This window comes from Podarcis cretensis (genome assembly GCF_951804945.1).
Source record: "Podarcis cretensis genome assembly, chromosome: 4".
NCBI lineage: Eukaryota > Metazoa > Chordata > Lepidosauria > Squamata > Lacertidae > Podarcis > Podarcis cretensis.
In genome coordinates, this window is record NC_137173.1 from 75824516 (window position 1) to 75851889 (window position 27374).

Consider the following 27374-nt stretch of genomic DNA (forward strand, 5'->3'; position numbering starts at 1 on the left):
ATTATAGCTCAGAAATGGTTTCTAACCAGTAGTAGCTGAATTTAGTCCATGGGGGGAGAGGGGAATCCATACCAGGATAGTAGTTTTACTGTTACCAACCAAAGTCCCCCAAGTAACGTGTGAGTTTTCAAGTTCATCAGAACTTCTTCTTTTTTGGTATAACACAGCCAGGAGCAGAGTACTGCTGATGCATTAATTTTCAGTAGGAGTTGCTACTTAGAGCTTATGCACTCATAAGTAGTTGCCGATAAATGGTTGCCACCCCTTTGGAAGTGATTCTGTCATTTTTGTGCATGCTTCTATGAGCTGCTAAGATAACTAGTTTTTTTTATTGTGTTTCTTCACCATGTTTTTGTAAAACCTACTAACCAAGTGCCTTAAATATATGAAAAAGGCTCCAAATAAGGCTGCATTTTACAAGGCACTCGCAAAAGCAAATAACCAACAACATGTATTTCAATTAAGATCGTTTCTCACCGCCACTGTCAGGGTGTCAACCAGCATTAAGTGAAAGCTGAAATGATCATTGGTCCTTCTCTTTGACCTGTTATTCCAGAAGCATGTTTAATTAGCAAGGGTGTGTGTTTCTTTACTGCCACTTGAAATAATCTTTTGAGCTTAAATCCAAGTGTTTAATATTTGAGGGGGAAGAATGGGGGAGGGATTATGGAAAGCTTGTAAATTCATACTCCCTTCTTAATCCTAATACAAGACTTAACTGATCACACATCTTCCCTAAAGCAATTAACATATTTAATGAAATCTATCAATATAGGACTCTTCCATAATGGAGGTGACAGTGTGTGAGGTGTGGAGTGTGTGAATGGATAGATTTGTGTGGATAGGGTATGTATGTGGTTTTGACCCTACTTGCTTTTGGTTTTAGCCATGTCCACCCTTGCTTGTGACCTCTGGAAGATTACCAATGCTATAATGTGGCTCTGAAACTGAAAAAGTTTCCTCAGATAGTAAAGTCTTGATTATGGGTACCTCCTAAACTTATGATCGCTCTGTGCTCATTGATTCAAGCAATTATGGGTGTTGTAAGGCAGTCTATAAGAAAATAGAAGATTCCCAAAGTGTTATATAACTTTGCGCAGGGAGGAGTCACATCAGATAATTTTTCTGTGTTTTAAGGCCAATTGAGAAGAATGAGTCAGAGCACCAATTTGTAGGAGCTACATTATGTACTCCAATCTGGCATTTAGAGTGGAACCTGAGACACTTGGAGCAGTGTGCTTAGTAAGCTAAACAATAAGCAGTTCAGTGTTCTTTCACATTAGTAATATTGCTATAATGTTTAAAAAAGAAATTTTTCCTGCATGTTGTACTTTACAGTTGTTTGTTTCGATGCAGTATCAACCAAATCAAAAAGAGTGTATTGGAAGTAAATTTTGTAAGGTACTTAAATTGATTTTTCCAAAGAAAGGGCTATAGTATGTGGCTTGCTTGTCTCATGGGTGTTCACACACAGCTTCTACATATCAATTGTGTTTGAATGCCCGATCTCATATTTGAAGCACTACCCTTCTAAGATGAACAATATGTCATGTTATATCTGGTGTTTTATTTTTCAGAAAATCGTTCCAGGGGGGAACACATCATTTGATGTGGTTTTTCTTGCAAGAATGGTGGGGAACGTAGAAAATACTTTATTTATTAATACATCTAATCATGGGGTATTTACTTACCAGGTAAGAGAAAACATCATGTTACTGTGTCTTAAATGATTGAGAACAGAAGTGAAAGCACATTATTAAGATTGGTGCTCAGCATATACAGTGGTACCTCGGTTTATGAACTTAATCCATTCCAGAAGTCCATTCTTAGACCAAAGCCATTCTTAAACCAAGGCGCACTTTCCCTAATGAGGCCTCCCGCCGCTGGTGCCCTTCCACTGTTTGGCTTCCATTTGTAGACCGAGGTAAAGTTTGCTAACTGGAACACTACTTCCGGTTTTGTGGAGTTTGTATACCAAATAGTTCGTAAACAGGGATGTTCTTAAACTGAGGTGGCACTGTACTGCAATGTGTGACTACTTCATAGTTTAGCATATGTCTCTTAAGTCAGTGCTTTCAATTGAAACCAACAGCCATGTATCATGAACTTAGATTTTCTGATTGACATTCCTGCTTTCAAATGGGAATTACTCATGGAGCAAGATGCCATTTGTCTGCAATATATACATATTATTTGATGCTTTGAGACACCTGCAATAAGTGCCACTGTGCTATGCATATTCCGTGCACTTGAGATTACAAAAAGTCTTACAGTATTAATGCGCCTCCTACAGCTTAGAAATGAACAAGCTATTTGCAAGGTGAAAAGCCTCCAAGTTGTCTATTAAAATGCAAAACAGGCTTCTGTTGATTTATGAGATACAGTAATAGTGATTGACTTGAAAGTTGATAATACACTTGATCTAATACAGTTGATTGATTTAAGCACACCACAATATTTTTTAAAAATTAAAAGAAGGACATTTAAATGGCAAAGTAGCTTTTGCAGGAACAAGATCACATATTTTAGAAAACTGAAAGGAATGACAAAAATGGGGGGAATGCCATTTTTTGTATTCATGAACATAATCATGATTTACTACCTGTAGTGCTCTAAGTTACTGTGGTTCGGAACTAGAAAAAAATTCAAAGGGTTGTACAGTGGTGCCTCGCAAGACGAAATTAATCCGTTCCGCGAGTCTCTTCGTCTTGTGGTTTTTTCGTCTTGCGAAGCACGGCTATTAGCGGATTAGCGCTATTAGCGGTTTAGTGGCTTAGCGGCTATTAGCGGCTTAGAAAAGGGGGGGGAAGGGGGAAAAACTCGCAAGAACTCGCCCGACGTTTCGTCTTGCGAAGTAAGCCCATAGGGAAATTCGTCTTGCGAAGCACCTCAAAAGATGGAAAACTCTTTTGCCTAGCGAGTTTTTCGTCTTGCGAGGCATTCGTCTTGCGGGGCACCACTGTATTTGACTCAGTCCTACGTAGTGATCTTAAGTTGTTGTTGTTGTTTTAAAAAAATCTGCATTGCATATAAAAAGTTCAAAAACTGGTTGCAAAACAAATATTTAGAGAAAAGCTGGTCTGTAGTTGTCACTTGTGTGGCTCCTGAAAGGAAGAAAAAGATATATTATCTTGTATCCTAAAGCAATAGCTACTGTATGAGACCACTTTAAAATACTGTAACTGTAAACTTCCAAGTTGGGAAAGAGGTAGTGTTTCTTTGTTGTCAATGATTGTGTGAGTTTTAAAGGTGGAAAACAGACAATTACTCACATTGGGATACTAAAAGGTTGTTTTCTTTTTCTTAAACAGGTATTTGGTGTAGGAGTACCAAACCCTTACAGACTTCGCCCTTTTATAGGAGCAAAAGTTCCAGTAAACAGCAGTTTTTCTCCTATTATAAATATACACAACCCCCATAGTGAGCCTTTGCAGGTATGTAGGAGCACTGTTCATATTTACAGTTACCTGTTAAAATATAATGTTAATGTATTTCAGGTGCTCTTTGTATACTATGATTCTATTCCTTTATTTTCAGTTCGGAATGTTATATGTATAAACCATTGAAGTTAAAATAATTGTCTTGGTGGTAGTTTTGAGAAGCTATGTTCATGGAACTAAAGGTTTGCATGTAAGGTTTGACTTGGCAAATACAGAAACTTCATTTGCATAAAATCACTTGATTATTTTTTTTTTTTGGTGGAATGATAAATGACATATTCTAACACTATTCTAGACAATTCATTGGCTATGTTGTTTGTGTGGTCTTTACCACAGAGAAAATAAAATATAAATAGTTTCTCCTTAGCTGGCAACCATGAGAGTGTGTCTAGTTGGAACTTGAGCTCTAACTTTATTGATTATTATTTTTGGCTATTCTCACAGGTGGTAGAAATGTATTCAAGTGGAGGTGATCTCCACCTAGAGCTTCCAACTGGTCAGCAAGGGGGTACAAGAAAATTATGGGTGAGTGGCACAAATATTACTTGACTCACACTAAGGCATTAATAAGTTCTGGCAAAGACTAATATTTGTTATGGCTTAAACTTTTGTTGTGGGCCAGAGCACCCTTCCTCAGATGCATGGTGTTCTCCTCTGCTGATCCTGAAATCTCATGCACACATATACAGATAAGAGGGTGGATGTTGTTTTGAAATGAGGCCAGGAGGCCCAGCAATTCAAGATAAGGGAGTAAACCATAACTGTGCAGCATCAAATATCAACAGGGTCCAGTGACAAGTATGAAAGTTCAAAGCAGAATGGGAACAAACGTGTCATGAATTTTCAAAGTAACGTTAATATTGTATATACCAGCAAATGTGGACAACTGCTTGGGGGGGGGGGGCTGACGCAAAAGATGAAAGGCAGAAACAAATTTAAAATGAGAATTCCATTCATAACAAGAGAAGAACAAATGCTTTACAGTAAAACCAATGCTATTAATTATATATTACTTATATGTATATGATGTTACATGTTTTGTTTTTGTCACAAAAGCAAATAAAACTTATTTTAAAATAAATATTGTATACAAATACCTAACAATTATGTCCTATAGTGAGTTAGCCACTTTCAATTTCATTTCATCGCAAGTCTGATAGCACATAAGCTTTTTACCAAGTGATTTTAGACATGTGTGTGGTTTTTATCTAATATTCTAGCCACAGAATATTCCAAAAGTTGTAGTTTTGACTGAAGATATAACACCAACTACCTTTTATCTAGCAAAGAAATACTAGGCAACTTTTCTAGGATTTTCCAGGACAATCCTCCAGTTTATATTTTTGTATAAAATTTCAGTTTATATTTTTGTATAAAATTGCTAGTGTGCCTGCATGCAATTTGAGATGGTTGCTGATGACTCCTTGGTTTGTATCCAACTAAGTCCTACTGAGACCCATTGAAAATGGACTTAAGTTGGTCATTTTCATTTATTTCAGTGGGTCTAGTCTGAGTATAACTTAAATTGGATACATTTATTTTTACACTTTCTGAGTAGCAGTGATTAGAATCTCCCACTTTTGAAGTGTATAGACAAATTAAGTCCTATTCTATTTGCTATAATGTAGGCTTTCCAGAAATTTTGAATGCACAGGAGGAAAGAAAATTATGGCTTGCCTGTTGTGGGAGTGGGGAATGAGTGGGCTTGGATGGCACAGACAGAAGTATCTACACATTTTTGTGCTACTGATGCAAAATAGGCTTTTAAGTGTTTCTCTAAAACATTGGTGGCATCACCAAATATATTTCTTGTACTGGTTTCTTACAACAGAACTAGTCTTAGGCACTTAGGAAAAGGCAGGTTTAACAAACTGTTACTTGTCAGCATGAATAATCTACACGTGATGATTCTGAACCTTTTATGTGATGGTTGTTTCTGAAACTGTTTGACACTTCCATCTCACTATTTAGTTAGTTCATTGCCTAAAAATGCCAACTGTATACTCCATATTCCACTTGTATTATAGTTGGCATTGTGGACCTTTTTATTATACTGACTTTTATATTCTGCACAATTGTCTGTTTCAATAGGAAATTCCCCCCTATGAAACTAAAGGAGTTATGAGAGCCAGTTTCTCTTCAAGGGAAGCAGATAATTACACAGCCTTCATTCGAATAAAAACAAATGCCTCAGACAGCACAGAGTTTATTATTCTGCCAGTAGAAGTAGAAGTCACAACAGGTTTGTAGAAATGTAATGTTTCATCAACTTCATGTATTTTCCTACTGCAGTAGTGAAAGATACTCACTTTGTTTTGTCCTATCTTAAAGCCCCAGGAATTTATTCATCGACAGAAATGCTAGATTTTGGTACTTTAAGAACCCAAGGTGAGTCCTATATTTTAATACACCTCCATTTCAGATTGTGAGTAGACACACCTCATTTTGCAAGAGCTGCGTAATATCAGTTTCATGTGTTTGTTCCTTAGCCTTTGCATGTACGCCTTCATATGTATTGGGTTGCATCCAGACAGGTCCTGCTGCTAATGGAAAAGATCCACCCATTTACATAAATAAATAAAAATAAAAATTCAGGGTTCTTCTGGAGACGGGGTGCAGGAAGGTGATTTTTGGTATTATCTCTGCGGCTACTTTTCATAGTGTTTCATGGAGTCCCCAAACCCTCCAGAGCAGATCTTTGGGGGGCTACAGGAGAAAGGAGGAATTGGTGAAAATAATTTCTTCTTCTAGCAGAACTCTGCATGAGGGAAACTTTCTGAATCCACCTCATTTGTATTTAAATGCCTAGGATACCTAGCTTTAGAAATATTATATAAAGTAGAATGAAATAACTTAATAGCGCAATTATAAATAGTACTTTTTATAACATCACTCTTAATTTATACACCTGCCAAATGACTGTACACAGGTACATCTGTATTCAGACTAGTCTCCAAATCATACTTTGGAACAGTCTTCCCCAACCTGTTGCCCTTCAGCTGTTTTGGTCATCAATTGCATAATATCTGACCATTGACCATACTGGGAAAGGGCAGGTGGGACTTGTAGTCTAAAGCATGTGGAAGGCACCAGGCTGGTTTGGAAGATCAGGATTTAGTAATGGTGACCATGATCCCCCCCCTCCCTTCCCTTGCAACAAACCATAGTTTGCCCATTTGCTCCAGTGTGACAAATTATGGTTTGCCTAGACAATAGTTTGCCACCATGCCTGGATCCTGACTGGAGAACAAATTAATTTGCACACTAACCACAGTTTGCTACAGTTGGATAAAATGGCAGACTATTGCTTACTGCAGATTAGAAGCAGAAGCATCAAACATCCGCTCCTTATGTCTGGGGGAGAAGGGAATGGAGAAGTGCAAGAATTAAGTAAAATTTCAGCATTGGATAACTTGAATAAATGTCACAAAGCTGACTTGACTTTAAAAAAATCCCTTTTATGCAAACGAGCCTTAGTGCTTTTTTATTGGCTTTCAACAGATCTGCCCAAAATCTTAAATCTACACTTGTTAAATTCAGGAACAAAGGATGTACCAATAACAGTAAGTATTACCTCTTTTATTTCACTATCTCAATATATTTTTCTAGACGTAAAAGATAACATGAATCCACTAGATATCAAAGCTCAAGTTCTGTTAGTTTAGTCCCTTTTTCCAAATGGACTCAACGAAATGCAGCTTTCGATGCACTTAACAGCTTTCAGCAGTGTATCCTTCCCATGCTACATGTTGTGACTGTATAGTTAAACTGAACTAAAGCACTTTGCATTCCCTTCAACTTTCTACTAAAGACTAAGACTACAGGGGCATATTTAAAGGTTTGTTTAGTTGCTTGTTATTCAGGCTTTACTTTTTTTACTTTTCAGTGTCATCATAAATTAATACTTACAGCTTGTAATTGTACAACTATCTTAAATAATTGCTGTTATGGTGTCACATTACAATAAAAAGCAATGGGATTTCCAGCAAGTACATGGAAATGCATTTAATAATTCCCAGTTATTTCTGACTAAATCATTCAGGGCAAATGCCTTGAAAAGCATGCAGATAACCAGTATGACAATTACAAAATAAAAATGCAAACAAGAATTAAAGGTTCTTTTGTAGCTGGTATTTCACAACAAACTTCAGCATATAAAAGTGGTTAATATTGGCTTGCAATAGAGATTTGTCTTAACCACTGTAAAGGAGGCAGTTTTGAGACTCAAAGCTAAAGAGGCCTGTCCCAGACCCAGAATACGATTCAAACATCTGGTTAGTCACAAATATTCTCTTTCGGGCTAAGGTGCTTGAGCTGGTGTGTTCTGTCAGTGCTGAAATGCTTTTGTCACCAAGCAATGTCTCTTGTTGTCTAAATCCCTTTTCTCAACCACTGTTCTAGTTTGTCCAGCATGGGAGATGAGAGAGTACTGTGCTTGTTTCCATGTCTTTGAAATGTATATTTATCTCTTGCAGCAATAGCTGTGTTTTACCTCTTCCTGTATAAAGGGGAGAAATGATGACTACTGGATAATCTCTTAGACCAGAGGCTATGTCTGTTCTTTTTAGTTTGTATAAGACTAACTCCTCTGGAGTCTTTTCCCTCTCTAACTTGCTAGCAGCACCAGTGGGTTTAACAAGCTGTTGTCATTATAAAGATAGCCCATAGGTTTCCTGGGCTCAAACTCAGAGGCACAGAAGCATATCTCACAAAATGTGGGACATCATTAGTTTCATATTTGGTAATAATCTACAATGGCTTATAAAAAGTGAAAGGCTTGTGTGTATATCCTCACATAAGGATGTTCTACAAAGAGCTCCAGTCCTTAATGAACCCTTTGTGAACTCATAGGTCTGGCCTGTTTCCCTCCCCCTGACTTACAGAGCGCAGAGAAAAATACAGAATGGTCAGCTTAGATTTTTCAAATTGCACACTACACCACAGGGTTAGTGACAGAAAGGCTGCTTGCAGTAAGTGAGCAAAAATATGGAGTCACTGATGTTAAAAACAGGAATCATTGATGCAGCAGAAGTAATGTACATAATTTTACTTAAATTTTCTTTTGCGTCTGATAGCAAAGGTGATAAGTGTTAAACTACTGAGCAGTGGATTATATAGCCAAGCTTCGGAATCATATTATTTTAACACCTCATTCTCTGATATTTTGCCCTCATTCTTGACTGAAGAAATACTGACTGTATGACCTTGTAATATACAGTCCCAGTGTTTTGACGCTGCTCAGATTTCTTCTACCATCTTAGATGTTAAGTGGGTTGGGGAAGTGTCAGATACCATCAAGCATATCTTAAAGGCTAAACTATTTGCTCATATTTCCATGTAAACATGGGGCGGGGGGAGGACAGGGATATATGTCTCTTGGAGTTTGTTCTGATACAGTTTGGAAGCGAGGAAGAAACTGGTTTCAAACTTCATGCTAATGTCATGGGAAAAGGCCAAGACTATATTTAGCAGAAATTTAAGCTAGATGCTCATAGAACTAAATTCCTTCGAGGCACTTTAAGAGTATTGTTGCCAGTTACTATAGTCATAAAAAGTTTACCTTTACTGACACTTTATATTGAAGTCTGTGAAACTGAACAATTTTAAAAGAAGAAAGGAAATTTATAATATTAAAAATAATACTAAATTAATGTAAAAATATCATGTACGTATTTATAGCATTGCTGGTTCTGAGCCAGAAGACTGTGTATTTACCGTTTTGTCAGCAGCGCTTAATATTCAGCTGAGTTGCATAACTATAGCCATTATCCTTCCATTAGAATTGAAATTTATGTTTGGTAACACAATATATGATAGTTCTGTATTAAAGTTTATATGGAAGTTTAAGTAAAATGTGTGTATTGCTATATTAACTAGTTCTAACATTTCTTTTAAATGTTTTTCATTGAGAACAGACAACTAGAACAACAACAAAATACATTTAGATGGTGGTGAAAGACTGTATACTTAATAGCTGATTGCATTCAAGCAGTATTCCTTCCAAAAGGCCCTCTCCCTTCCTGACCCTGCACTGTGTAGTATATATATGACGTACTTCATATTAACAGTAAATTACAAAACTTGTTTGAACTTGCTTGAAACATGAGAATCCCTCTTCTATGGTTGTAAGGCTTGTACATTCATCCATAATTATGAATTTTGCATGCTCATCCTCTCTCTTTCTTGGAATGAGGTATCTTCTTGGTATCTTTCTATATTATCTTCTGAAAGGGGGGGGGCATCCTTCGTTGTTATTGTCATCTGTCAACTTTATTCTGACACATTCTTATCTTGATGTTCTCTCATCTTTCTTATCCTTATTTGAGTTCTTTTCTTCGTGTCACATGGTGTTACCTTGAAGGCCTAGTAACTTGAATGGAAATCTGCACTCTGAGCTTTTTGATGTGCTGCTGATATTGATTCCACACCTCAAAGCCTCTGGACCTGAAAGTCTTAATCTTTAGCATTCATGTTCTATCAGCTCTGGAGTTTGCATTTCTCTCAAAATAGTTGGTCTTTTGCAGAATTAGGCCACATTTGAAACAACAACAACAACAACAACAACAACATTTATACCCCACCCATCTGGCTGGGTTTCCTCAGCCACTCTGGGCGGTTCCCAACAGAATATTAAAAACACAATAAAACAGCAAACAACAACAACAAGATTTATACCCCACCCATCTGGCTGGGTTTCCCCAGCCACTCTGGGCGGTTCCCAACAGAATATTAAAAACACAATAAAACAGCAAACAACAACATTTATACCCCACCCATCTGGCTGGGTTTCCCCAGCCACTCTGGGCGGTTCCCAACAGAATATTAAAAACATAATAAAACAGCAAACATTAAAAAGTTCCCTAAACAGGGCTGTCTTTAAGACACTTAAATAATTTGTTGGTTTGTTTTTGGCATTCCCTGCTGCTCTGCAATGCTGTCAGCATGTGTCTTCAGCTGTTTAGCTTTCTAAAGTGGAGATACTGGAAGTGAAGACACAGTTAAAATAATGTGAGTGTAGTGTTCTGCCTTGTGGAGGATCTCTAAACAATTGCGCTAGGTATACGAGCACAGGAACAACCTCAAGTATAACTCTTGTAAAATTTAAGATGGAAGTGTAGTGCTATTTTTGATGTGCGCATTCTCATTAATAAAACACATATAGATGGCTCTGATATTATTTTGGTGCACCTTGCGCTGAAAGGCTAGTTCTCTTTAGATGGCTACAGACATTTTAGCCAAAAAACACCCCCAACCTAGTTAATTGCCTCCTTTTCTAGTGAAACAGGCATGTGTTGAAATAAAATGAAACAAACCTAGTAAATCTGCTGGAGTTTCACTGTTGTTTCTGCTATAAATTATGTATATATATTTGGAAACATTCCTGACTCGTGTTGTTCTAATGACATGTATCCACATTTTTATAACTTAGAATAAGTGTCAGCAGATTCTCAACTTTTGAAGGAAAAGATAACAGATATATACAGACTTTTTAAGTAGTTGTTTGGTAAGCACTTCTTTTATGCTTTTCCAGAGTGTTAGACCCACACCACAGAATGAAGGTATCACAGTACATTTCAAGCCAATTACACTTCGAGCTTCTGAAAGTAAATATACCAAAGTTGCAAGTATTAGCTTTGACGGTAAGTAAAAGTCTGTTCTGGAAGTTGTATGTTTCTCATTCACAGGATGGGAAGCCTTTTGTCAGCGTATCTGAACATATTTCTTAGTTTGGGGTCCACACTTGCTTTTCTTTTGAACGCAGTTACTGCTTGGAACGAGTTACATAATACTGCCAGGGATATTGCTGCAGTTGTAGAAGTTTCTTCCTGGTTTTCCCGCAACCCCCACCCCCAAACTTTCAGGAGAGACTTTTCAGGATGCTGCTGGGCAGAGGAGGGGCTGGGAAAGTCTGCTTCCTCCAGCTGCCTTCTGTGAGCTTTCCTCTGAATCCCATCCCATGTGTTTTATCATGCTGTTCAGTGTATATACACAGAGACCAAGAGTGGAGAGCATTTAATGATGACTGTCCACTGAAGTCTTCATCTTTTTTGCTAAGAAGGGGAACCTGTGGCCTTTCTGATGTTGACGGGTGACAGCTCCCAGTAGCCTAGGCCAGCATTGCATTTTGTTAGAATTAACAGGAAGCAACATTTACAGGCAGGTGGCGCTGTGGGACGCAGGTGGCACTGTGGGTTAAAGCCTCAGCGCCTAGGGCTTGCCGATCAAAAGGTCGGCGGTTCGAATCCCTGCGGCGGGGTGCGCTCCCGCTGCTCGGTCCCAGCGCCTGCCAACCTAGCAGTTCGAAAGCACCTCCGGGTGCAAGTAGATAAATAGGGACCGCTTACCAGCGGGAAGGTAAACGGCGTTTCCGTGTGCGGCTCTGGCTCGCCAGAGCAGCGATGTCACGCTGACCACGTGACCCGGAAGTGTCTCCGGACAGCGCTGGCCCCCGGCCTCTTGAGTGAGATGGGCGCACAACCCCAGAGTCTGTCAAGACTGGCCCGTACGGGCAGGGGTACCTTTACCTTTTACCTAGGTTTCCCCACCCCTCGGCTGAAAGTTGAAGAAGGGATGTTGCTGTATTACCCACTCTCCTTGAAGCCGCTTGAGCTCAGCAAGCAGCATTATACTCACATTTTAGAGCTAAACAGTGACTGCACCCTAATATATTACACGAGTAGCTTAGTTACAAATGTCATCAAAATGGTTTGTGATACTTTGTAGTAAATCAAAGCCCCAACAGTGACAGTTTTACTATCTGAGTAAAAATAAATATGTGTCAATTTTGTGTATGTGTCAATAATAGTAACACTGTTTGTTTTTATTTATCTATTTGTATGTACCATATAGCATCGAAAGCAAAACGACCTGCACAGTTTTCAGGAAAAATAACAGTTAAAGCAAAAGAGAAGAGTTACTCAAAACTTGAAATTCCATATCAAGCAGAAGTTTTAGATGGGTAAGATTGCACGGGATACTGTTGTCTTACATTTAACTCACACCTCGTTCCTGTACACAAGTAACTAACCACTTGCATGGCTTCCTGTAGCAAATAAATATGCTTCCAAATGAGTCTTTCTTATAATAGGAACACTGGGTTTAAAGCCAGTGTTATTGTGTGGACACTGCACTGAATTTTTGTGTATTCCGTCCTGGATAAAGAGCTACAAACTGAATCAGCGTGCCAAAGGATCAGCGTGCAGTGGCCATCACACAGCTCTATTTAAACAAAGCATGTGACTATTGCCATGAATAGTGCTGGCTTGCACTCAGATAACTTTATTTTGCCCATTGCTGCAAGTGTTAGGGACAGGCTTGAGCAATTGCTTTTTTACTGTTTCTAACTTCTACATTTATAAGCTAGTATATTCTAATTCTTCCACGTTTTAAGTTCTGGTTATAACTCTTTATTTGCTAGGTAATGTATTTGGTTTCAGACTTCTTTGCTGCTAAATGGAACAAGTGTATAAATTCTTCAGACCATTATATTTCTCAGTATTGATTTTTAAGTTTTATGTATTTGAATTACACACCTGGCTTGGGCAGGATATGACGATAGGGCATGGGGAATGAATCTGGGTCCTTTGGGTGAATTTAAACTTGCTGATAAGTAAAATCAGGAATGGGTCTGTGGCCTGCCAATTGGCAGTCCTTCAGGCATTTTATGATGTTTATGAAGTTGAGTGAACAAGCCAAAGAGAAATCTTAAACTGCTGCTGTTGGATGGAAAACCTGTGGCCCTCCAGATGATATTAGACTACAACTTTGATCGTTCTTCAGCTTTAGTCATACTTGCTAGAGCTGATGGAATTTGAGTCCAACGGCATTTGGAGAGTCAGGTTCCTCATCTCTGTGACTAACCAATTTTCTGGTGATTATTGTGAGTTTTTCTTATAGAGGATTGTGCAAATCTCTACTTTTTGGCTTTTTTATATTTTGAAATAGGTACTTAGGATTTGATCATGCAGCCACATTATTTCATATTCGTGACAGTCCAGCAGACTCTGTGGAAAGACCAATCTACTTAACAAACACATTCAATTTTGCAGTCCTCATTCATGATATAATGCTACCAGATGAAATCAAAGGAATATTTAAAGTAAGCCCAATTATGCGCTGAACTATTTCATTGCTATTAAATGTTACATAAATTGGATTCACTGTTAACCTGGATCATATTTATTCATTATCCTAGGTACACAACTTCAGCAAACCAGTTTTAATTCCACCAAATGAATCCAGATATATTTTCACACTTTATTTTGTGGCTTCCTTGTCATCTCTTCACATTGATAACAATATTTTGCTCATTACAAATGCTTCTAAATTTCATCTACCTGTAAGAGCATACACTGGATTTTTAGATGTAAGTATATCAGTTTTTTAAAAAATCTTTTCTATTTTTAAAGTGAAATACATTAGATGTGGTTTCTTTGTGTTTTTGGATAACATGTGCTCAGCAGTGAAGCCAAATTCAAACTGAATGCAAATTTGGTAGCTGGTTTATATTTCAGAAGTCTAATGCCTGCTAGAATAGACCTATGGATGGAACCCATTCTGTTCTTTTGCCATGTGGCAGTTCTGTGGGATGTAATATTAATGTGTTAGATATTATTTTTGTAGGTTTGCTGTTTGATTGAAATTGAATTTATAGGAATTACATTACTTTTTTTAAAAAATAAAAGAAACATTAATATGTCTGTACGTGGGGGCCTGTTCAAAATGACTGAACTTGGAACTGAACTCATATTTTAATGTGTTGACTTTCTAGCTCTCAGTTACGCATACTGCCAACAAAAACATATTGGCAGCTTTCTTCACTAATTAACATGGGGCACAGTCCACTCAAATGCTCTCCTGTATAGGCCCCTTAAGACTAGGGAGTTTCAGAAAACCATGCTGTTGCGCCTGTTGCATCACTCTTCCATCTTAGCGGGATTTCTACAGAAGAGGAGAATTAGCAGTGGATTGTACTCAGTAGTTTGTTAAACCTGTTTTGTCTTTCACTCAGTCACCTTTAATAGTGCCTTGTCTTATGTCATGATAGGTCAGCATCTGGTTGCCCAATAGAATGAATAAAAGGTAGATGTGTTTCCCAGCAATTGTAGCACTTTCTGTGTAATCGGCAGATTGTATACCTGAAAACCAAATACAGATTCTTCAGTCCCAGATCTTATGGGCTACTTGTCCAAAATATTGGAGGAGGGGGGGAAAGGAACCAACATGTTAGAACTGGTGGTAGTACTTCTGAGCCCTTACAGTAACAGATATATGAGCTGCCTGTCCATAATGCAGTTGATGCTCTTCCGTTTTTCTAGTATTTTGTATTGCCCCCAAGACCTGAAGAACAAATAATAGATTTTGGTATATTGAGTGCCACAGAAACAAGTAGTATTCTGCTTGCAATCATGAACAGCAATCCAATTCAGGTAAGAGACATTCTTTTATTTGTTGTTTGTTTGTTTGTTTTACTTAAATGGCATATCTGTTTAATTTATTACTAAAACTATTGTGCCCTTTTAAAGTTGGCTATAAAAAGCTGGCATGTGATAGGTGATGGTTTGACCATGGAACTCCTTGCTGCTGAAAAAGGCAACAGAACTACAATAATTGCAAGTCTTCCAGACTTGGAAAAGGCCAATGCATTGGATCAAACTTCAGTAAGTAACACATATTTTACTTATTACAGTTATGTCTGGCATATGGACAAAAGATGCAAATCTTATCACTAAGTAAAAAGAAGCGGGGTGTGTGTGTGTGTGTGTGATCACCACATCTGCTTATGTCCAGTGCTTTTTTGAGGGGACGACGTTGCAGGGAGACGCATACCCCTAAACATTTTGTGAATCTTTGTACTTTTGTCCATTTACTGTATTTATTTTTCCCGATCTGAACTATAAAATGGTGGTTTTCTTGAGTCAAAATGATAGTACCCCTAAACATTTTTTTAGGAAAAAAGCACTGCTTATGTCTATGTATAGACATGGTGCTAGCTATTTTTATATGTAAACAAACACCCCACACATATCCACATCTGGAGGAAAAAAGCGAACAATGAGAGGTGCCTCTGTGAGAGATTTAACTGATGAAAATAAATAGTGGAGAGTGTTTTACTTACGTGGTAGGCAAAACATTATTCTTTGTATTTCACCATGAAGCCCTTTCAGATAACTGTGTGTGTGCATTTTTGTTACAGTGACCGGGGTTTTTTTGTTGTCTGTTGGAGGAATGTGAGATTAAAGCAATGAAGCAACTATATAATTCTGTTCTACAGGTAACATTGATGCCTGGTTCATACACTGTATTCAGAGTAAGATTATTACCAAAAGAACTTGAAGGGATTCATGATGGGGCTATACAAATCACAACTGATTATGAGGTACTCTTACGTTTATATTGGTCCTAAAAGTAATGTGTATGGAAATAGAAAAGAAATGGATTTTTTTGGGGGGGACACCTGGCTTTTAGCTGTTGTGATAGCAACTGCAGTTGCTTGGTTTCCTCTCTGGCAGTATATTTGGCACTGGCTAGTGCATGTGACAGTTTAGGTGTGTAACCTTTCAGGAGTTTCAGAAGATTGTTTTAATTGTTCTTCATTTGGTATGCCCATCATGCTTGCTTTCTGAAAACTAAATGATGATCATCTGGTATATCCTATACCATATCTATAGAAGGATGCAAAACTACTTTAAGATTAATAAAGATGTATAGAAGGCAGTCAACCTATTTCTGATTCTCAGCATATAAGCTTGCAGATACTTTCAGAAGAGAGCAGTTGAGATTTTTGTTGGGCTTATGTGCTCATCTTATAAAAACAGATTTTAGATTTTTGCACAAGTATGCTAGCAGAAATGTAGGCTTGTGTCCAGTTATGGCTTTGTGCTAATGCAGCGGAGGGAAACCTTTTTGGATGAAACCCATAGTCTAAAACTTATTGATAAGAGTTAACATAAATGTTGCGTTTAAGCTACTATTCTTTTTCTCTTTTTTCAGATTTTAACGATTCCTGTGAAGGCTGTAATTGCTGTAGGCTCATTGATGTGCTCCCCAAAACACATTCTTCTTCCACCTTCTTTTCCAGTAAGATAATATATTTTGAAGAATTTCTAACAGTTTCTTCTTGCTATTTATCCATCATTATGAAAAAGGAAACAAACTGATTTTAGCCATGCTACAGGAGTTTATCTCACACCCCATCACTGGGAAGGCATTTTAACCTCAGATTCTCTTGTTTTTCATGGAGCCTGGGATGTGTCCCCAGCCTTTGTTTCTCATTGCTATAGGGTAATTGAATCAGTCTTAGTGGTAAGAACTAGCATATGTTAACTCCATCAATCCATATGTCTGAAATCATGAACAACTGCTGCTGAAATATGAGACGTGTTTTTTTCCAAAGGAAGTTGGCTGCTGTTTTGATACACTACAGTCCTAAACACAGGGAAGCATAGAAATGAAACCCTTAGTTGCTCCTTGCACAACCTCTCAGAATAATTGAGACCATGTAGCAGTTACCTTGGAGTATATCTTTTGCCAGATCTTTATTAGAGGATTGGAAATCTGTGTGGCAGGATTCAATTACGGGCAGTCACTTTTTGAAAATAATGTGCTATTTCCAAGTTCCTGCCTAGTCCAAAATTGAATACTTATATTCTGTGGGAGCGGGTGGCGCTGTGGTCTAAACCACTGAGGCTCTTGGGCTTGCTGATCAGAAGGTCAGATCCGTGTCATAGGGTGAGCTCCCGTTGCTCTGTCCCAGCTTCTGCCAACCTAGCAGTTCAAAAGCACACCAGTGCAAGTAGAAAAATAGGTACTGCTGTGGTGGAAAGGTAAACAGTGTTTTCATGTGCTCTGGCTTCTGTCACGGTATTCCATTGTGTCAGAAGCGGTTTAGTCATGCTGGCCACATGACCCAGAAAGCTGTTGGCCTGAACATCGACTCCCTCGGCCTGAAGTGAGATGAGCACCGCACTCCATAGTCACCTTTGACTGGACTTAACCATCCAGGGGTCCTTTCCCTTTCTCTTTTACTTACCCTCTATAATCCTTTTCCTGGTTTTTGTATGGTGGCATTTTAAATCTTGCAGTTGCATTTGTGGTATCTTTATAATTCCCTTTTAAACACAAAAATGAGAAAAGAGGAAAGAGAACTTTGTTTGAGAGTGCCTTATGGAGGTGGCTGTTTTTATTATATTCTGGTAAGAAAATTTTTCATAGTCTCTTTTTTAATACGCCACTCCATTAGATTGTAAAAGAGAGGAGGAAGAGACATTTTTTCTACATTGAGCACATAATGTAGCTATAAAATGCACCACTATTTTCAGTCCAAGGTAGCTTCATGGAACTGGAAAAACGTTTTATTATTTCCTGAGACTAAAGCTTGCAGTTTTGTTTAATTCTTCCTGCTTTATTTTCTATTAAGAACTGGGATAGAAAGTGTGAGAGAAATAGTTGAGCCTCATAGAGATGTTTAAAGTAAGTTCCTCTGAAATGTATAAGGTTCTAGATGCAAAATATTACTATGTTAGCTCTTCCTTTATGCAGCCACTCTCGCTAATTTTAAGTAACTGAATTTACCTCCCTTTGTTCCTAATTTATGGGTGTGATTTCTGGCAGTTGTTGAGTGTTGAATGAAGGACCTATGAATTAACCTGGCAATAAGATTTTATTTGAACTTTGAGTACAGTGGGAGCAGATAATGGAAGTGGATAATGCTCATGATATTATATTGACAACTTGTGATGCAGGACAGGAAACACAGACTGGTCTTCCTCTGTAGAACATGTCTCCTCATTTCAGTCTGTTTCCTTCCTTTGGCATTTCTGCAAAAAACGTTTTTTAAAAAAACAACAACAACAACCAATTGGTTGACTTGTAACATTGCACGATACGTTTTCTTAATGTGTGCAGTATCGTATCTCTAAACTGAAAAGGTTTGAATGAGGTGGTTATAGGAAAATAATGTAGATGGAATAACTCTCTCAGAGCAACCTTAGCCTATATTACCAGGGGTGCTAAAAACTTTGCAATCATGGGCACAAAGATGTGTAAAAAACCCACAATTGTACATTCTTTCTTAGGGTAAGACTGTTCATCAGAGTTTGAGTATCATGAGCTCTTTCTCACAGAAGGTAAAAATACAACAGATCCGTTCACTATCAGAAGATGTTCGGTTTTATTACAAGAGATTACGAAGTAACAAAGAAGATCTGGAGCCAGGGAAAAAATCCAAGGTTCGAGCACTATGGATATTATTCAAAATTACGTAACTATGTTTAAAAATATAGATATTTCACAGTTTTGCATTCCTAAGAGGGGTCTTTTTAAATTCTTGGTTGCTGCTGCTTATATTTTTCAGATTGCAAATGTTTACTTTGACCCTGGTTTACAATGTGGGAATCACTGTTATGTGGGGTTGCCTTTTCTGAGTAAAGGTAAGTAATTTTAATATCTTTTAAACACTCTTAACATTCTAGATATTGAAGATGTTAAGGTGAAATTTATGTTTCTCTTTTCTAGCTGAATCAAAATTACAACACAGTACATCTATGCAAGAAGATGCATGGGATTCAGATTGGGATTTGCATGATAATCTGTTCAGAGAATGGATTGGAATAAGAGATCACTCAGGCAATCAGTGAGTGTTTTAAAATAAGGAATGGCTTTCTGGTTAGTTACTGAAATTCAGGGAATCTTAATTGCTTGGCAACATTGTTTGAGAAGTGTTGCAGTAGTCAATAAATGGGTTGGAAATATAAATGAAACAGTAAACAATGCTTTATTAGCTTCCAAATGCAGCTAATAAACTTGTAATGGAACTGAAGGCTACTCCAAGAATACTGAAGAAATTATCCTAGCTTACCGCAGTTATCGTCTTTTAAAAAATCCTTATTATGTAGAATCATGAAACTGAGTATGTCTATGTACATGTGAATTCCATGAAATATTATGGTTTTATTTTTGAAGCTTGATACTAATTTTTCTTAATGCTAAATTACATTGCTGGTCTAGATTAAGTGCTGTATTTGAAGTGGACACAGATCTCCAGAAGGCTGTGACTTCCAAAATCACAGCAGAATTGGCATGGCCGTCTCTACTTGGCTCACTGCGCCATTTGGATTTTTCACTTACCAACACAAACAGTTCATCTGTAAGTCTTGGCATTGTCAATGTAGTACTAAGAACACAAAAGTTAATATTGAAAATGATTTCCTATAATTGCTACTTTGGGACAATAAGTCTGAATCTAAACCTGTTCCTCTAGGAGGAAGAAATTCTTCTAGAAAATCCAGCAGATGTTCCTGTTTTTGTTCAGCTTCTTCCCATAGCACTATATTCCAATCCATCAGTCTTCATAGATAAGCTAATGGACCGGTAAGTGGTGGTAAAAAGTGGTGCTTGCAAGGAGATAATGTTGAGGGCTGGGTTTAGGGTACATCACTTGTCTATCTTATTTGCTCTTAAAATAGAGCCCCCTGAATGCTACTTTCTACATGAATTGAGGCAGACCTGCTATTTAAATACCAGTCTATTAAATTCATACAACTTCAGTTATCAGATATATTATGTATTGTATGTCATATAAGATGTTATTTCTAGTATTCATAATAGTTTTATTGTATGATAACATAAACCAACATTTCTCCCCCATCAGATATAATCCCAACAGGCCATTGCCGCAGAACAGAAACAAAAATTATTTGTGCACCTTATTTCTTCTTAAAGTGAATCTAAATATTTTTCCAGAGTACTCGGCCATACCTAACTATGTGCTTTTCTTTCAGGTTTAACTTGACTAAGCCTGCAAACTTCAATTTGAAGACGTTAGAATTTCAAGTCTCTCGAAACTGTGTAAGTAATCCTTTAAAACCCAGTTTTGTTCTACCCAGTTCTTAATACTGAGCTGCTGTTAGTACAGTTATTACAAGCATAAGCATGGTTTGCAAAATAGTCACAAGCCATAGGCTGCCATTGCATTCAAACCACTGAGTTATGGTTTGCACTCAAATGCTATTAATTTAATTGGAGCATGCACAGCAGGAAAAAGGGCATGGGCACAATGCTTAGTTCTTGTAGTGCCAAACCATAATTGGATGCTAGGTTGAAACCAAGCCATAGCTTTGCTAGTGCTTTTACTGAACACCTGACTGCATGTGAACAACCTCAGGTGCAGAATAGAGCTTTGTAAATGTTTACACTTTATCCCAGTGGTTCCTGTGCATTGGATTGCAGCCTGTAGCTGTTGGTTAGGGGTTCAGTCTCTTTATTGTCCTGAAATGACCTTTGCTTTTATAGTTGGCTACAGTAGCAAATCCTCTTGTTACCCTTGCCTTTCTCTCTGCTTATCACAATCAAGTGATCCAGACACTGAAGTGCTTTTTCAGCTTTTTTAGACTGTTCCCTTAGCCCTTCCCTCCCTATTCAAATTTAGATTTGAAAGCTCCTTTTAGTAGTAGGTACCTGCCTTTTGTTGGTTAGTTTATAAAGCTGTTAGGTACACAGGTTGTGCTATATAGATAAGAATCAGGTTCATATATTTGCTTTTCATATATTTAAAATGAGAGTTTAAAAATATGCAGCATTTTACAGAGCTACAAGCTAGGCACTGATTAAAAGTATGCAAACTTTCTAACCTTTTAATTTGATTTGTCTTCCCCTTTCAAGGGTCACACGTTGCAAAGCGCCACAGGATTTACAGAGGGCTTGTCTCGGCAGTCAGTTTTAAACGTAATTTTAAAGCCTGGGGAAAGAAAATCTGTCAAAGTGAAGTTTACTCCAGTTCTTAATAAAACAGTTTCATCGCTAATCATTATCAGGTATTGGTAGATCTTTGGAATTGCTTTAATTAACAGGGATGTTCAAATTTAGAGCTACATTTTCCCAGCCATCTGTGGGACACATTGATTGCTTTCAAGATGAACTATAGTGGCAGTTTGGTTATATGTGAGAAGTTCTATACAACTGAATGCAATGTAATTTAACATACATAAGTCTTAAGGGTCAGCTCATACAACCTGGCTGTCTCTATGAAATGCTGATGCTGCACCATAGACTTTGCTCATGCTTGCTGAGCTGCAAAATCATTCCCCATGATCATGTTGAGCCAGAAGCAGGATAACAGCTTGGGACACCTAGGAGTGTATGGATAGGCACACCCACATTTTGACTGGCCCCACGGCCCCACTAACTTGCATGGTCACAGCTCCTTTTTAAGCCACTGTGATGACACAAATGGGAATGGATGAATGTGTCGACTCCTTTTAGAAGTTCATTAGTTCATTTAATGTTTTATCTCAATGTAATCCTGCAAGCTGACCATGCACGGAGACAATTGTGTAGGAACCAGCAACTGCATGAAATAAACGAGGCTTGCACAAAAATGTTCAAATGGCAAAAGATGTTCAGCATAGCACACAAAGTGCTACTTCAGATGTGCCCAACGACTTGTGGTACCCAGTAGGACAGATTCCTTTGAAAAGCAGACCCCAAAGCAGCATCCCACGTGTAAATTTCCAGGAACGTGTTACACTGGTTGCTACTGTTCAGGGAACTTAATGGGGGGGAAATGCCATGCAGTGGCTCCTGGCCTCCATCTCCTTAGTTAATGCATGTTATTATTTATTAATAACTTGAGAAAATTAGCATTATAGCTTTTATCCATAGCAGTAGCTTTATTTAAAAATGAGTAAGTTAGAATCAATTTGTGGAATAGGGAAAGACAATGTCTATGTATTAGTTTGTTTTATTGATTTTATAAAACTTGTTACTGGCTTTTCCTCATCAAATAACCCCAATATAGCTAGAAACAGTAGAGTTCTTAATAATTTCATAATGCTTTATTTGGCTTTTCTCCCCTATAGAAATAATTTGACTGTAATAGAAGCTATAATGGTTAAAGGACAAGGAACAACGGAGAGCATGAGGATTGCAGGCAAGCCACCTGGGCCGGGCAGTTCTTTACGCTTTAAAATCACGGAAGCATTATTAAAAGACTGCACTGAAAGTAAGTCTTCTGTGGTGAAGCCAAACATCAAATCCCATGCAAGAGTGCGTGAGAAAGAAACTAGACAATCTCGTATTTTAAAAGCAAGAATGAAAGAAGTGAAAGTAACTGAAGTAGCTTTGTGAAACCAGTTGAGCCATATGCTGACACCATTTTCTTGTTAAATAGTAGTCTAATCTTAACTGCATTTTTCTCTTTATTTCAGAAACGAAATTAAAGGAACCAAACTTCACATTGAAAAGAACTTTCAAGGTGGAGAATACGGGGCAGCTTCAAGTTAATATAAAATCCATAGAAATCAGTGGATATTCATGTGAAGGATATGGATTTAAAGTAGTTAACTGTAAAGAATTTGCACTAAGTTCCAATGCCTCTAAAGAGATTGTCGTATTGTAAGTTAACTTATGTTGAAGACTGGCAGTATTTTCAGTTTATGGGGCAGCGGGTGGTTGGAGTTTCTATACTTAGCATTGTATATAGAAAATGCTCTTTTTATATAGTTTGCCATAGTTCCTGGAGCACACTGAACACCTTCTTTACATAGATTTCTTCTACGTAAATGAAACCCGTCAAGCCGTTTACCCCTTCAGTTTAGATAATTTTATTTAAGCTGTAACAGTGCTGTGTTCAAATATCTCTCAACAAGCTAAGATACGAATGAGTTTCATGCACTTGACTTGTCTCCCCACTTGTGTGAAGGGAAGAGCAAAAGAGCTACATGTGGATATAAGATACACTCATGCGTATCTTGGTTTAACAATGCACACAGTGGCTCTGCCTGAGGAATGGGGAACCAGCAGCCCACGGGGCAGAAACAACCCATGGAGCCTATTCCCTCTGGCCCCTCCCTGCCCTCTCCTAGCAACAATTATGCTTGAACAAAAGTTTATATTAGAGTAAGATGAAGTATGTGTCAAGTGGTGTATAGCAGAAGTTGCATGAGCCTACCCATCACTCTCAAAGATAATAGCCTTTTCCTTTATGATAATGGCCATTACATTTTCTTTATTTGTCATGAAATACTAACCGCACCATCATATTTGATATGGTTACTGAAGAGCCAAATGGGTTGGGGTTAGGACTCTCATTGCGTGACGGAGACAGGAGAGCAAAGAACTCTGGGAGGCGGGCACAGTCCCCTTCAGTTTTTTTCTCTCCTGCCTGACGAATCAGGTCATTTTCTCCCAGCTCTCTCTGATTTTCTCTGTCAGCCAAGTGCTAACAAATAAGAGATAATTCTATCATATTCCTAAGCACCACATTTCTATTTTCATTTATCTCCATAAATGATTTTTATTTCTACTTACCCCCATAAAGATGCACTCCGTGTGCACAGTTAATATTGGCATGTGCAGAACTTATTAAATCATAAGAATTTAATTGCAGCATTAAAACCTGCAGAGAGTTTGAATCTAGATTTAGTCATAATTAAACAACCCCATTGAAATCAGTGGGTCTAGGCCTAGATCAAACCGCTCTTGTTAGGAATGAGGGGTGTTTAAGTGCAAAAATTCACATGTGAGCCCCCAGTTCTCCTTTCAAGATCTTTGCATCATGACTTTAATCTAAATTCAAGCAGTAACTATTATTAGAGGCTTATTTGATCTGCTATAGATGGGGATGTTGAATCCTAGATTGACTCTAATGTAACTGGAACGTGTGGATTTGTTATCAAGTGTATATATATAATCTAGATAAACAATAACAATCCTTTACTCTCAACAGGTTTACACCAGATTTCACAACTTCCAGAGTCATTCGTGAACTGAAACTAACCACAACAGGAGGTTCTGAGTTTATGTTCATATTAAATGCATCCCTTCCCTATCATATGTTAGCAACTTGTGCAGAAGCTCTGCCCAGGCCCAATTGGGAGCTGGCACTGTACGTATTAGTCTCAGGAATAATGAGGTACTAAACATATTTTTTAATAGTTTTTTTGTAATATACATGTATTTCTATGTTAATAAATCAAATATGTTAAGAAAATGCCATAATATTTTGCTTTGAATATGCATATGTAAGAAATCTTCCCTAAACAATATATGTTGGTTGTCAACAGTGTTGCAGTGGGGCTTACAACCAGAATATGCAGACAGCAGAAAGCAAAAGTCACATTTTATCTGAATAAACTCATTAGCTCCTGTTGCATAACCACCTGCATTTAATTGTAATAACTAGCGGGAAAACCTCTCCAAATCCCATGAACATGGAAATTTGTTGACAGTTACAGCACATGATATACCAGTAGCAGTTCTGTTGAGATTGGTATATGCAAAGCATAGTAGTCGATCTTAGAGAGAGAGATTGAGCAGACAGATGTCTTATTATTTTAATAACTTCTTACAAAAGAGCTAGAAGCAGTTGAAATGAGTGTGAGTCAGTTTCTTATGGCATATCCCATTTCAGCAAACACAGTAAGCTGGGAAACTCCTGGGAGAAACAGATCCTAAGTTTGGGCATAACTTGCTGAGTGACAGCACTTTCTCTGCTGGGAGTCCCTCACTTAGGAATTCAGCTTCTTGGGCAGCTTGCCAGTACTTTCAGCTTAATAATTCACAAGTTGCCTTTGTTTTTCCTACCAGATTTAGTCTTGCTTTTTCAGGATCAGCATCTACACTTGTTCCAATAATAGGTGCTTATGGAGGTCTTAATTATATAGTATGTAAATGTTACTGGAACTTGACATTTCAGTACTAGCATGGTGGGGGGTGTGATTTGTGTAGGTGGGAGTAAAATATTGTTTCTCTTAATTTGTCAACAAGAGATGGGCTTGCCTTGTGTCTTCAGTTTTTCCATGCTATGATGGCAGAAACACTGATGTTTTACTTACTTGTCTGTTGCAGTGTGCTCTTCCTTTTGGTAATTGGAACAGCCTATTTAGAAGCTCAAGGAATTTGGGAGCCATTCAGACGACGCTTGTCCTTTGAGGCATCCAATCCTCCCTTTGATATGGGAAGACCATTTGATCTCAGGAGAATAGTTGGAATTTCATCTGATGGAAAGTAAGCTCTTACTTATGAATTGGATGTTTGCAAAGTAGCATTTCTCGCCAGTATATGTCACTCTTGTAAACCAGGCTCCTAGCCTCACAACTTGAGCAGATCACAGGTGCAGCAAAAATATCTATAGAATTTAAAACAACTGATGCAGAATGGTCTTTCAGACTTTATTAGCTTGGAAAATACATGATGGATAGTTGAATAGTGAATAGTTGTTATCTTAAAACTAGAACATCAGTTGCAAACATTCTCAGAAGCTGGTAGATATATCTTGATACTATATAGGGATTGTGTCTTATGTTTTTGTATTCAGGAACAGTTTAAGTGGTAGCTTAACTACTTAATGTAACACTAGTATGTGGTTCTGCTTGCAAAAGCCATCATTTGTGCAGTAGTATATCATCAATTGATATCGTGCACATCTATTGTGCACTTGAGTATAACTCAGTAAGCAATGCATCAAAGCAGTCCTTGGATAATTGCATACTTCTATGGAAGCTGCTATGCAATACTACCTAAATGTAAGAATTACATAGAAAATACATAAATAGAAAAGAGTGAAGAAATTGTGATAAAGGAGGAAGAAAATGGGAGCCAGGAAGATGCCTTTGTGGAATGATGTATAAATTACTGTTTTTCAAAAACAGGGATTGTATATCAGTTTTGTTGGTCTCTGTAGCAAGGAGCTATTCTTCGATAGCAGGGCCTGTTAACATGCTGCTTTAGAAATAACTTACTTGTCTCTTGATCAAGTTTTGAGGCCCAGTTTAGCACTATACACTTATATTTCCAGAAGCTGTGTTGAATCAACCTTTTAGATGCTACCTAGAAACATTAAGAGCTACTACAATGCTTTGCTATAAATAGGTTGGGAACTGTGCAGCTACATTTTACTAAATATTTATGAGAAGTAAAAACAAATTTGATCTGCTTCCAGCTTGAATGCACTTGGATCAGATTCGAACCACAGCTCTTCCAGAGGAATCTATGGACCAGGAAGTTCCTCATCACGATCCAATGCAGGAAGTAATAAGCAATGCAATTCATCTGTACACCTGCACAGCAATAGAAATTCAGTCGAAGTTGAAAACATGAAGTATAAAAACAGTTCAAATGTTGCTAGTAGGACTTCTATGCAGGCAGGTTCTGCACAGTCAACAAACAGAGCAGGTTCCCTCTTCCTGGACTCCAGTTCTGCAACTCAGAATCACACAGCAGGCAGGAAGTCCAGGGGTGGAAAACAAAATCTGCACTCAAACCAGCAGCACGCTCCAGTCTTACTAGAGCAACATTCGTCACAGCCACCAGCAGTGCCTCACCAACAAGAGCAGCAGACTGAAAACTCCCTGCCGCAGCTTCCTACTCCTTCACATTCAGAATGTGCCAGCAACACGAGGCACAGCTCAGAGGATTCCGACATTGCTGCTCTTATAGAAACCATGGACAAAGACTTTGATCATCCAGAATCCCCTTCCCCAGATGTGTTTACAGAGCAGCCCCCATCTCCAGTAGCAAAAAACAAAGGTAATAAACTCGTACTTCACCCAATTAACTCTTATCTTACGAAGTGTGTACGTATAAAGTTGTAGGTGCTGGGTGAGACAACTCTCTATGGGAGGCAAAACAAGAGTCTCTGTCATCTGTTTCCCCCTCTATGACATTTATGCACCTCTCTGATCGAAACTTGTCCTTTGTGCACTTCTTATGTGAAATAATTCTCTTTTTAAAAAATGGATTCAGTAAAGGCTTTTGAAACGACCACACACTGTCCCTGTTCCCCGATAGCAGTGGTTATTTGAATAGGAGTTCCAGCAACTTAAAGAAGCGAGGAGAAATGTCAGAGAATTTCTACTAGGCTGTGCTCATATGCAGAGTTGTGGTGAACTTGCTTTCCTCATGCTAATGCTCCTATTGTTTGTTAAGTCTAAGTTA

At 38.0% G+C, this 27374-nt stretch overlaps 1 protein-coding gene across 1 annotated transcript in view; it reads left to right on the forward strand.

The window, feature by feature from the left end:
* The window catches only part of TMEM131 (transmembrane protein 131), a 73910-nt gene that overhangs the window by 35484 nt on the left and 11052 nt on the right, over positions 1-27374 (forward strand). Inside the window, exons 6-31 of the mRNA XM_079972382.1 lie at positions 1578-1694; positions 3312-3434; positions 3885-3965; positions 5532-5682; positions 5772-5828; positions 6942-7003; positions 10972-11080; positions 12291-12399; positions 13386-13539; positions 13636-13806; positions 14759-14869; positions 14966-15100; positions 15715-15819; positions 16434-16520; positions 18518-18670; positions 18796-18871; positions 18957-19074; positions 19449-19587; positions 19702-19811; positions 20222-20288; positions 21102-21253; positions 22298-22440; positions 22646-22832; positions 24166-24351; positions 25287-25445; positions 26380-26966. Of these exons, the coding sequence (XP_079828508.1) occupies positions 1578-1694; positions 3312-3434; positions 3885-3965; positions 5532-5682; positions 5772-5828; positions 6942-7003; positions 10972-11080; positions 12291-12399; positions 13386-13539; positions 13636-13806; positions 14759-14869; positions 14966-15100; positions 15715-15819; positions 16434-16520; positions 18518-18670; positions 18796-18871; positions 18957-19074; positions 19449-19587; positions 19702-19811; positions 20222-20288; positions 21102-21253; positions 22298-22440; positions 22646-22832; positions 24166-24351; positions 25287-25445; positions 26380-26966 (3649 nt within the window). The remainder of the gene's footprint in view (positions 1-1577; positions 1695-3311; positions 3435-3884; positions 3966-5531; positions 5683-5771; positions 5829-6941; positions 7004-10971; positions 11081-12290; positions 12400-13385; positions 13540-13635; positions 13807-14758; positions 14870-14965; positions 15101-15714; positions 15820-16433; positions 16521-18517; positions 18671-18795; positions 18872-18956; positions 19075-19448; positions 19588-19701; positions 19812-20221; positions 20289-21101; positions 21254-22297; positions 22441-22645; positions 22833-24165; positions 24352-25286; positions 25446-26379; positions 26967-27374) is intronic.